Source organism: Desmodus rotundus, chromosome 12 (assembly GCF_022682495.2).
Source record: "Desmodus rotundus isolate HL8 chromosome 12, HLdesRot8A.1, whole genome shotgun sequence".
NCBI classification, from domain to species: Eukaryota; Metazoa; Chordata; class Mammalia; order Chiroptera; family Phyllostomidae; genus Desmodus; species Desmodus rotundus.
In genome coordinates this window covers 27495689-27507984 of record NC_071398.1, presented here as the reverse complement: position 1 = coordinate 27507984, position 12296 = coordinate 27495689, and the positions used below count along the sequence as shown (strand labels likewise).

General features: G+C 42.9%; 1 protein-coding gene across 3 annotated transcripts in view; it reads left to right on the top strand.

The window, feature by feature from the left end:
- Positions 1–12296, top strand: part of MBTPS1 (membrane bound transcription factor peptidase, site 1) — a 51708-nt gene that overhangs the window by 23708 nt on the left and 15704 nt on the right. For all 3 annotated transcript variants that reach the window (XM_024556037.4, XM_045191740.3, XM_045191741.3), the window contains 4 exons: positions 1342–1493; positions 4017–4178; positions 8994–9138; positions 11868–12056. In XM_024556037.4, coding sequence (XP_024411805.1) covers positions 1342–1493; positions 4017–4178; positions 8994–9138; positions 11868–12056 — 648 coding nt within the window. The remainder of the gene's footprint in view (positions 1–1341; positions 1494–4016; positions 4179–8993; positions 9139–11867; positions 12057–12296) is intronic.

Sequence of the window (12296 nt, the reverse complement as noted above, 5' to 3'; positions counted from 1 at the left end):
ATAACACAGAAATAATTGTATTTAGCTGGACAAAATGGAAGTAACTCTGGCAAGTTAGTTAATGCAGTTGTTCCGGGTTTAATCTTGCAGTTAATTCATCCTCCTCTGCCCATCAGAACAGAGGTCAGAGTCAGATAGGCGCTCCCTCAGGCGGCAGTGGGCGCTCTTGCCTGCCCCTTGCAGTCTTCAGGGTCAGATCACCTCTTGGATGCTCTAAGTCAAGGGTGCCAAACTTGAGGTCTTGGGAAGTCCCAGAAAAAAGAGTCACGGCCTCCTGAGCACATTGTGGCCTTGTCCACACTGGCGCCACTTTATGGGATGGCCTTCTCCATCTACAGTGTTGCCTCTCCGGGCGTCGTTTTCAGTTGGGTCCACAGTGGGTCCACGCCGGAGCCCTCAGGTGCCTTCTTTTTGATGATGTTCGATTGTCATCTCAGTCCGGGGACCCCACCCTGAGAAAGTCGGTCCCAGGGATGTGTGTCCTGCCGGTTGGCCTGTGCTCCCCCAGCACTTCCTTTGTGCTGCTGAATACTTGGACGAGACTCCACCAGTTGATGTTTCTCTGGCTCCCTCGCAAATGCTTTCACAGAAATATAATGCTTTTTCATTCCCTCGGCCTTTTATCAAGGCCTTGTTTCTTAATGGCATTTTAGGAAATGTTTGAATTATCTGAAGAGCTGTAATTGAAGATATCTTTATGCAGTGTCCCCCATATGGGTGCAAAGTCCATTTTTGATTGATTGCCGTGAAAGGTTTTTTCACTTCAGTTGGAGTACTGCTTTCTACAGAACATAAGATCCTGTTGCAATTCTCATTTTGCCTCACTTTCCAGGGAATTTCAGAGTATTCAGTTAAAATCTTAAGTTTCTCATATAGTTACATTTATCATTCTGAATGGTTTTTATTTTCCCTTCTGGTGGCAGATTAAAATCTTCAGTAATATATATTATGCACTTTTTTTCCTTATAAAGAAAATGTTCCTTTTTTTAATTTTTAGTATTTCTGATCTTTCTAAGATATTTCTGATTTTTAAGTTATCTAGAGATAAACTAGTTTCCTATTTCTAGTGTTGCATGCTAACAAAATTTAAAATACTTTTTAATTGCTTTATAGCATTACTATTGCACTGGTTATTATAAAACAATCCAAAAAATAATTGTATTTCTGCATTATCATTTAAGCTAGTTTCCTGTATTGCAGTGAATTTCAGCCTAAAGCCAGTACCTTACTAAGTGTGTTTAAGTAGCCCACCTTCTGTTCTGGGTTTGTTCACTGCTGACCGCATGCAGCTGTGTGCCAGTGGGTGCGCTGTGGTGCAAACCAGCCTCCTTTCACTTACAGGAGCTACCAGGAGGCTATGGCCGAGTGAAACCTGATATCGTCACCTATGGTGCTGGAGTGAGGGGCTCCGGTATGAAAGGAGGGTGCAGGGCCCTCTCGGGGACCAGTGTAGCTTCTCCGGTGGTCGCCGGCGCTGTCACCTTGCTAGTAAGGTGAGTGTTGCCTAGCAGAGGGAAGGTGGTGCCAGCAGACCAGGAGCCGAGTCTTGCTTGTCACCAGCCTAGAGTTCAGGAGCATATCGCGCAGCCTTGCCCCACCTGTTTGTGCATCACTGCTAAAGAGGTCAGAGTGCGTTTTGGACAGAGGATTCTTGTCAGAGTTAGAGGGTGTGCATGGAAACACACTCTGTAAACTTGAACCATTAAAGCAGCGTGTAAGGACAGAATACCTGTTACGGTCTTTTTAAAAGACTACTTAGAGAAATTTTAGGCTCACAGCAAAATTGAGAGGACAGTACAGAGATCCCCGTGTCCCTTTGTCCCCAGTTGTTTGCTTTATACCATTTCTGCGCCACAGCTGTGTTTGTTGTGCCCAAACAAGTGTGTCCATCAGGCAGGGATTAGAAAGTAAGCTGTTCCCTGCCATGTTCTCCATTTCCTTGGGGATGCACCTTTGAATGTTCTCTGTTAGCTAAGGGGCTGTCAAACCAGACTGCGGGACTGACAGTCACCACCGCTTTATGTGGAACAAGTTTCTCTCTGTAATTCACTTACTGTCTTTGTCTTGTTGAATCCCATCTGTGGTTCGAATGGAGCTTAGTGATCGACCCTTAATTTTGCAGTTAAGGAAACCGGAAGTTCTCAAAGACAGTCCACTGGAACCAGTGCGCACGTGCTGAGGCCACGGCCCCTTACTCTCAGAGTTATAGAAGGTGTCGTAGGGGCCGGCGCTTATTTTGTATTTTACACCATGAGGCTTTAGCTGAGCTTTTCTGTTGTGATAACACAAAACTCTGTATTTTTTAAAGCCACCCTTTATGTTAATTTTAAAATTAAATTAGAACAGGCAAATGATAGTGAATGGTTCTGTATTTAAATTTCTCTTTAAAAGCAAGTAAATTTATGTTGATTTTAGCTCCTAATGCCAGAGATGTTTTTATTAGTAATCCTCCATAAAGGTAGATATTTACCTCTTTCCACCTTTATCATTCTTCCTTTATAGTTGGGAGCCAAATTCTTGAAATTGTTGACATTGGCCAGAGTAGTCTTTGAAGAATAACCATGTGCCTGTTGGAAACATTGTCTCTCTGTTCCAGCTGTTTTTCTCACCCCGCTACATACAGTAAAAGAAGAGGGAAGGGAATGCAGACTGTGGAGTTACCTGGCTCACTTGGGCTTCTGTACTAGTGCCCGTGTTTCCACTCTTGTTGATTGTGAAACAAAAAATACCGGTTTCCATCTCTCACGTGCTGTCATTTTTAGCAGGGGTCTGGTTTCAGACTCTCCTGTTAAGTCTGTCAAATCTCCCTCCTGTTGGATAAGTGGGGAGATAAGGAGGGTGAGCTTTCCATTTCCGGTGGCATCTCCAAGCGCAGATATTTTCAGTGTCAGGGAAACCTTTCACTTCCCTCATCTCCCTACAGCAGATGAAAATGCCACTGTGATAGTTCAGAAGTATTTTTATGGCCTGACAAATAGCTCAGAACAGATGCCAAGCAACAAAGAACTGCTTCCTTAACTTCCAGCTCCGTAAAGAACTAGAACCTGACCTTTGGTCTTGCTTTATTGGCAGGAAGAGGGGAAGATTGTTGACCGATAGCTGAGCTTTTAGCAATTCTTTATTTTCATTGAGAATCAGTCCCACTTTATGTCCTTTTCTCCTTATGTCAGATTTCCCGTCCAGACCTGTTTCAAAAAACAAAACAACTTGCGTACATTCTAAGACCAACCAGCATTATAGAAAAAGATTTAGGAATTTACCAGAGTAAGTTTTTCTTTTTTGCTTACTGGATTTTCTTCCTTGCATTTAGAGCTTAAAATTTACTTGTATTTATAATACATAGACACACAAAAATGAATTTTTAATGCTGACGTTCTTAAGAAGTCGATACTGCCTAGATGTCACTAAGTTCCCAGCCAGTTAGAGCTGAGTGTTCCACTCTGTCCTGATGCATCCTGATGCTGAAACCCAAGGGTTCCGTCAGGCTGCATCTGCCAGGGGGCCGTCACAGAGGCCTCCAGAACAAAAAGGCAGGCTTTTGCTGTGGAGGCGGGGCCTTCACCCGGTGCTGTGCCTCTGGCCTGTCTTGCATCAGCTTCCCTTTCCAGAAGCCATCTGTTTTCCTTTGCTTTCCCCAGTTAGGTTGTGTCCCAGTCTGTCTTCTTCCTCCTGGCTTCCCCTGAGGAGCCAATACCTCTTATCCATTCTTGCCTCCTACAACCTGTAAGGTTGATATAGTTGGAAAAGTGTGTTTTTCTGACCCATTTAGTATAAACAAGCACTCGCCTGTGAGTCACTGTTCTCACAAGCCATGTGGGAGGCTAATGACTGGTCACTCCAGAAGGTGGTACAGAAATGAGAGACGTCCATTTTTATCTTGGCACGGGCCCTACCAAAGAAGCTTTCATTGCAGACAAAACAAGATTGGAGGTCACAGTTGCACATCGGCAGGTTAGAAATAATCAGCTTTTCACTCTTTTACAAGAAAATGAGCAAATACATGATTTCCCCCCCAGCACCGTCCAGAAACGTGAATTGGTGAACCCGGCCAGTATGAAGCAGGCCCTGATTGCATCAGCCCGGAGGCTTCCTGGTGTCAATATGTTTGAGCAAGGCCATGGCAAGCTGGACCTACTCAGAGCCTATCAGATCCTCAACAGTTACAAACCACAGGCAAGGTCAGTATGTTTTCCTTTTGAACAGGCCTTTCTCTTCTCAGCGTTCTGCGGGTGTTTTCCCTCTGCACAGAATATTAGCCTCCAAACAGGAACTAGTCACTGGTCACACTGTACTCAGGGTCCCAGTGGGAGCTTCACTCCGCCGCTTGGGCTGCCAGCACTTTAACTGCTCTCTGCTTCCTAATGTTCTTTTATTTTTAATATGAATGGTTTAACATGATTTCCTATTAAAACTTCCTTTTGAAATTATCTTGGGTTTACAGAAATTTGCAAAAATGGTATAGAGAGTTCTCATATACCCTTTACTGAGCTTCCTGTAATGCCAACATCTTAGATGACCACAATTTAACTATTAAAACTAACGAGTGAACATTGATACTGTAATAAACTTACAGGCTTTAGTCATAGCTCAACAGTTTCCCCCTCATGTTCTCTGCTTAGTCCAGGATCCAGGCCCCACGTTGCATTCAGTTGTCATGTCTTCTGGGTTTCCTAAGCCTTTGACAATTCACCTGTGTTGTCGTTCATGACTGACTCTTTTGGGAGTGCAGGTTACTTATTTTGTAGACACCATCTTGCCATGGGTTTATCAGATGCTTTTTCTTTTTAAGGAGTTTATTTATTTATTTTGAGACAGTGGGGAAGGGAGGGAGAAAGTGAGGGAGAGAAACATCAGTGTGTGGTTGCCTCTTGTGCACCCCCTACTGGGGACCTGGCCCACAACCCAGGTGTGTGCCCTGACTGGGAATTGAACTGGCGACCCGTTGGTTCGCAGGCCGGTGCTCAATCCACTGAGCCACACTAGCCAGGGCTGATGCTTTTTTATGATCAGTTTGAGGTTATGTATTTTTGGTAAGAAATTTTTTTTTATTTTTTATTTTGAATATTTTAGATTTACAACAGAGTTCCAGAAGTAGTGCATGAGGATCCATAGTCCTTCACCCAGCTCTCCCTAATGTTAACATCTTACATAACCGTACAGAGGTGGGCAAAAAGTAAGTTCATAGTTGTACCTGAAACACAGAGTTTGTTCTTCTATTATTACCGTATTTTGTTGTGTATAATGTGCACTTTTTTGCCCAGATTTTTGAGGGAAAAACAAGGATGCGCATTATACATGGGTAGTACTAACTCAGTGTCTATATAAGTGTTTTTAATTTTTTTATTTATGCGTATGTGTTAAAAGTATAACTCTAGAAAGCAATAATGATATCCGTATGCAAAATAATATCCTGGAATACAATAATCAGTTTTGTTTCTAAATATAAATAAATAACTGAATTTAAAAATTGAAAGTTTTTTTCCCCTGAAAGTTTGGACCAAAAACATGGGTGCGCATTATACACAGCAAAATAAAGTGTTTATTTATTGCATTTTCTATGCGAACAACTGTAAATCTACTATTGCTCCACCCGGTAGTATAAGCCTCAAAGCCTGGAAATCAGTCGATACATTACCATTGATTAATCTATAGGCTGTATTCAGTTTTCACCCATTGCCCCACTACTGTCCTTTTCCTGGCCCAGGATGCGGTCTGGCGCCTGGCATTGTATTTCATCGTCAGGTCTCCTTGGTCTCCTCCAATTGAGGATACTTCCTTAGCGTTCTTCCTCTCATTACTGGCAGAGTTCATTTGCATTGTTTAATTTAGGTGATGTGTCAGTCCAGGCCCTCCAGGAAGTAGACCCTGAGTTGGGGTTAGCTGCCCAAGAGATCTGCTGGGGGAGAAGGGCCTGTGAAAGATAAAGGGAAGGAGGCAGGAAGAGGCAGGAAAGAGTATCAGGATGGCCGTGCTGACCCAGCGCCTGTGAAAAGAGGTAGGAGGAAGGAGGGTTACAGAGGGAGGCACTCAGGCTGCAGCACAGGTCTGAAAACGTGTCTGCTAATGGGGGATCCTTGCACCAAAGTCACCTGTTAGAGGACCCTCTGTCCCACAGGGGCAGGCCTGCCCTCCTGCCCCTGTGTGTTCCGTCATTGGATAGGAGCAGCCCTCGGAGACTCGGGGAGAAGCGGGGCCTTGGCACAGAGCTGGTTGGGGGTCTGGAGGGGCAGCAGCTGGAGGTGTCCATAGAGCTATGCTGCTGCAGCAGGAGATCGGAGCAGCATGGCCCCTGGTGCCTGCCTTAGGTGGCATCTGCCAGGGTTCTCCACTGCAGTTACTGTTTGTCCCTTTGTGAGTACTAAGTGTCACTTGGGGTTCACTTTCAGAAGATCTTGCTTCTTAACATATTTTCACTCACTAATTTTAACACCCATTGATGGTTCTTGCCTGTAGTGATTAGTACTGCAGAGGTTGCCCCATGGCGACTTTGTGTTTTTCTCACTCATTAATTTGAATTCTGCTGTAAGGAAGAGCTGTCTCTTCCATTTACTTATTTATTCAATATAGAAACACAGATACTTATTTGACTCTGTGGGTAACATTCCAATAATATCATTTATTTTCTTGCTCAAATTGTACCAGATTTGGCCAATGTGAGCTCCTTCTGGTTGTCTCCTGTCTCTTTTCAGATGTCTCCATCATTTTTTGAGTGGTTTTTCTTTTTGGCAGCACAACATGTTCAGCCTTGGTCTCAGTTCTTTCTCCAGGCAGCCTGGGTCCGTTCATTGGAGAGTGGTGTTGAGAAACTAGCACCTGGGTGCCTGGTGCGCTCCTTGCAGCTGTGCCCCTCATTGTTCCTCGGCCTTTTCAGCAGACAGGAAGTGTCTGTGTGCTCACACGTCTGTGCCTATTTCTTGATATAGCTCTCTGCAGATCTGCTAAAACCAGGAGTTTATCTGTCTCCCGATCCCACCCAACGCCACGATTCTCAGCCTCGTCTCCCCTCTCCTTATCTGTAGCTCCTCTCCAACAGCGAGAAACCTGGCTGTCGTTATCCACAATGTGTTTATCTGCTCTGTCCTAGTATATGCATTTGAGTAGTTTTTGAACCCACGCCCTTGCAAAAAACAAATTTACTAACTTGACTACAGTATTTATATTGAGTTCTTTTTATCTTTCACTTTACAGAATATAGTCATACTGTTTTCCAAAGTTAGTTTAGTTCTTTTTGTCCTGCACCCCATCAGTGTGGTTTTGCTAGGCAGTTTTAATACAGTTGAACTCACCTGTCAGTGTTGTCTCTCTTTTTAGATTCCCCCCACTTTCTGGTTGATTTCAACTAGTTATGCATCGGGTATGCGAAATATTACCGTGGCTCTACGGTCAGAACTGCACACAACTGTGACCTCATCCGTCTGCCCCTGTTCCCACTCCCCCATTCTCTCCACGCTATTCCCCCAGCCCCTGTGGGTAACAGTCTCAGTTGTTGGCTTATCTTTCGTGTATTTCTTTTTGCACAAATGAACAGATACATGTATACAGGGTAGGCAAATGTAGGTTTACAGTTGTTGGTATGGAAAATAATACAAGAATTAATAATAATACAAGAACAAACTCTGTTTTGCATACTTACAACTGTAAACTTGCCCACCCTATATTTTCTTATGTTCCTTTTCTTACACAAAGGATAGCATTACTACAAATATTCTTTGCACTTTGCTTTTTTCACTTAACAGTATCCTGAAAATCACTCTATTAATTCATAGAGATCTTCCTTCTTTTTACAGCTGTATAGTGTGGTTGTACCATAGTTTATTCATTCATTTATTTATTTTTGGGCATTTAAATTGTTTCCAGTATTTTGCAGTTATGAACTATTGCTTCGAATAACCTTGTGTCTAGTATTTTAGTTTTGTTGAAGCTGAGTCTTCAGAGAAAATTCTTAGAAGTGGGATTGCTGGGTGAAGGAGCTTTGTGAGGTTTTGCTCCATTCCCCTCAGAAGGATTGTGTCTGTTTTATATTCCACAGCGATTCGTGAGTGTCTTTTCCCAGAGCCTCATCGGCAGAAAGTTCTGTCATGCTGGTCACTTTCTGCCAACCTGAGTGGTGAGAAAGGTCTCTCAATATTATTGTAATTCGCATTTCTCTAGTTAGGAGTGAGCTTGAACACGTTTGTCTGTAGTTAACAGCCATATTTATACCTTTCTTGCTAAGTGTCTCTTCCTTTCTTTTCCCCTTTTTCTGGGGCTTTTGGTCCCTTGGTTGTTAAGGGTTTTTCATACATTAAGGTTAGTGACCATTTGTTGGTGATATATATTTGTAGATGTTTTTCCCAGTTTGTCAGTTGTCTTTTGATTTTGTATGGTTTTGCCATGCAGTTTTTTTTTTTTTTAAATAGCCAATGTTACTAGTCTGTTGCTGTTGTTCCTGGGTTTTGACTCACAGAAAGCTTTTTTCTGCACTGAGATGAAAGAGAAATTCACACATGCTTTCTTCTAATACTTGTTTGCTTTCTTTTTATTTTCTTGAGATGCCATGATCCATTGGGGTTCATTCTTGTGTGTGGTGTGAGGTATGAATGTAACTTTATTTTTTGCCAAGTGATCCACCCGTTTGTCACAGCTGGATTTATTAGAAAGTCCATCTTTGCCCCAGTGATTTGAGACTCCTTGAGTCTGAGGCGTTCAGTGGAGCTGGTCGCGTCCACATTCTCTGTAAGCTACAGCCACCAAAGTTCCAGCCTTGCAGAAGGAAGGAGGTGTTTCACACCATCCCATTGTTTGTACGGGACAGTCCAGGCAAGCTGGCCCGGTGACCTGCTCGGTGCAGGGGGCGTTTCAAAGCCAAGTTCCCAGATGCCTGCTGAGAGCAGCCCTGCAAGCAGGCCCTTCTAAGGCTCAGATCCACAGTGTTGACTCTCCCTACACAGTTATGCCACTTGAGTGTTGTTCTCCAGCACGCTGTACTCTTCACACTGTGTTCTTTGTTTCAGTTTGAGCCCCAGCTACATAGATCTGACCGAGTGCCCCTACATGTGGCCCTACTGCTCCCAGCCCATCTACTATGGAGGGATGCCGACCATCGTCAACGTCACGATCCTCAACGGCATGGGCGTCACAGGAAGAATTGTGGACAAGGTGAAGCTGCTCTCTGACTTTCAACGAACTTAGTCCTGGCCCAGACCCTGGTGCCTTAGCATTTCCTCCTGAAATTGAAACCGAAAAGATTCCCTCCTCCTGTCCGGGATGCCAGGGTGTTGGAAGCAGTGGTCTATGTTTCCCTAAGCCTGACTTACACATAAGTCAGGGATAAGTGAGTGAAACCCATTTGCTGTTGTTTTACTTCGGCATCTTAGTTTGACTTCTGAATCAACTAATTATATTTGATTTTTTATCTTTATTATTCCCCACCTATAATTAAAGGCCCATTTGTAGTTATTTTATTCTTTAATGAGTAATGGGCCTTAAGGTCTAAAAGGTATGGCCTTTTTTGAATTTTGTTTTTATATGTTTTTTATACTTACTGCATAAGCATTGTCACAACATTAAAGGATAGGGAAAGAGAACAGATTACTTCCAGCACCAGCACACGAACATAGCCATTGTTTTTTTAATTTGCATTATCAGCTGGTTTATTTTATTTTTCAAGTACTGTGTACATTCAGCATTATTTTGTATTAGTTTCCAGTGCACAGCATAGTGGTCATAGCCACTATTTTTTAAATATTCTTTTGCAGCCCTTACCTGATATATATATTTTTTGTTATGATTATGCAAAATAGGCAAAAATTTAGTCTTTCCTTTTTTTTAGTTGTCATTATGTTGGAAACATTTAAAAACGTATACAGACACCAATACTTTTTAATGGTTATTTAATATTACGTGGAACTGCCAAATAATAATTTGCATACTACTTTCCTTTGTATGAACTAAAAAACAGGTGGATTTCAAATGTAACCGTCTCACTGAGTATCTCTGCACATGTGGTTTCCTTTTCTTCTGAATTGTTTCCCTAACATAACCCTCTGGGCTGGAATCCTGAATCCAGAGGCTGTGGACATTATTAGGGCTCCTGGTACACCCTCCCCACCATTCTTCCCAGGAGAAGAGCCCGCCATCTCGGGCTGCTGCCGGTGGTTGCAGAGGCACTATCTCCACTAGGCCTGCACTGGGTGGTACATTTTTTTCTTTATTCAATTCCATGAGGTTTTTAAAAAAAATAAAATTCACTTAACATAATTCACCCTTTTAAATTGTGCAGTTCAGTAGTTTTTAAGTGTATTCATAAGTAATGATGCAACCATCACTACTATACAATTCTGGAACATTTTTGTCACCCCAGGAAGATGCACCCATTTACAGTCACTCTCCATTCTCCGTCCCACCCCAACCCCCGGCCACCATGAACACACGTCCTCTCTTGGGTTTCCCTACATGGGAACCTGCACACGTGGTCTGTTGTGACTGGTCTCTTTCACCACGCGTGATGTCCTTAAGGCTCGTCTGTGTCGCAGCATGTCAGTGCTTCGTTCCTGTTCGTGGCCGAGTCGTAGTCCGCGGTAGGGATGGACCTCACTTTGTTCAGTGGGCATTGGGTGTGTTTCTGGGCGGTTCATCTGTTAACTTTAAGTTTAGAGGGGTAAAATGGGTACCTTGTTCATTGTGCATTTCAGTTATTTGTGAGGTGACTGTCTCCAGGTCTGTTTACCGATTGTATTTTCTCTTATGTGAATTAGCTTTGTACTGCCTGGGCCCATTTTTTGATACTGGAATTTAGGTTTTCCCAATCTGTCTAAGCAAGATCTTCCTATCATAGAGACATTTGCCATTGTTGTATTTTATGCAAAAAATTCCCACAGATCATTGTTTAATTTTCAGTGGTGGTTTTTATTTTGGGGTAGAAGTTCTGCAAAGTTTCACATTTTCATGTAGTTGAATTTTGACCTTTGGTGATTTCTTTTGTTTCAAAAATTAGAAACTTTTTCTCCACAGATATAATAAAAATCTCAATTTCATTTTCTACTGATTTTTATGTTTCTTAAATATGTAATTAAATATGTAATGTTTTTATCTGTGAAAATTAACATTTTTTATCAATTGCTAACCAGTGATCTCAAGAACATTTATTAAAAATCCCTCTCCTTTTCATTATTTGTGATACTGTATCCTACAAATATTTTTCTCCTTTTTGAGAACTTCTTAAAGTATGCTGACTCACTTGGGTAGTATATTGTTGCTCTCTGGCTTGTGAGGGACATTAGTAATTTAGGTTAGTTTCAAATACTGGTTATGGAAATGTTGAAAAATTGGAATAAGAGCTCATTTATGTTTCTTCCAGATGCTCTCCTCTCACGCTTCCCTTTTGGCTTTCCTCACGCCTGGGAGGGGCTGAAAGGGCCCAGCTAGCCCTTCCTGTGGGTGTCCTGTAAACCTCCACCTGCCCCATCACTGGCTTCAGAATTTGGGGACAGTTTGCATCCACGTCATTTTATTATTTGAGTCCTTTCTGTTAATGTGGTTCTTTAAGCGTACAACTAAGTGGGATCTGACCTCGAACCTGGGAGTTTTCTTCTGTTGAAGCTCTCTATCAGATACAAGTTGTGCATTAAATGATATGTCCCTTGTCTTTTTAAGCTTTGGGGGGGAAATTCTCTTTAAAATTGGAGGCTCTCAGAAATAGTGGATTCTAGCCTTTCCTAGTGGATGATTGTTAGACGCTCCATGGGCTGCATGGGTTATAGGTTGCTTGGTATCTGTATAATTTCATTTTGCCTTATTTAAAATATGCAGTATTTCTTGGAAACTGCTGTAGGTAATTGAGGAGGTGAGCACTTACACCTCGGCCTCTGCTGGTTTTTCTTCTGCAGCCTGACTGGCAGCCCTACTTACCACAGAATGGAGACAACATCGAAGTGGCTTTCTCTTACTCCTCCGTGCTGTGGCCTTGGTCAGGCTACCTGGCCATTTCCATTTCTGTCACCAAGAAGGCGGCTTCCTGGGAAGGCATTGCGCAGGGGCACGTCATGATCACTGTGGCTTCCCCAGCAGAGGCGGAAGTGAGTGCACAGCAGGAGGTGCTGGTTTTTCTGAACCTTTCACATCCGTAGCCTGGAAGGGAGGGGCGGGTTGAGTGCCCAGGGGCTCCGGGTTGGAAGCACAGTTGGTGTGATTAGGCTTGAAGGCAATCATCGCTGATTCCAGGGCCTGTAGAGCAGCTGGAGTTTAAAAGCCAGCTCAGTAATGAGTGATGGTGCCTTTGATTCTGTTGCTGAGCAACAGCAGATAGAAATATTTTG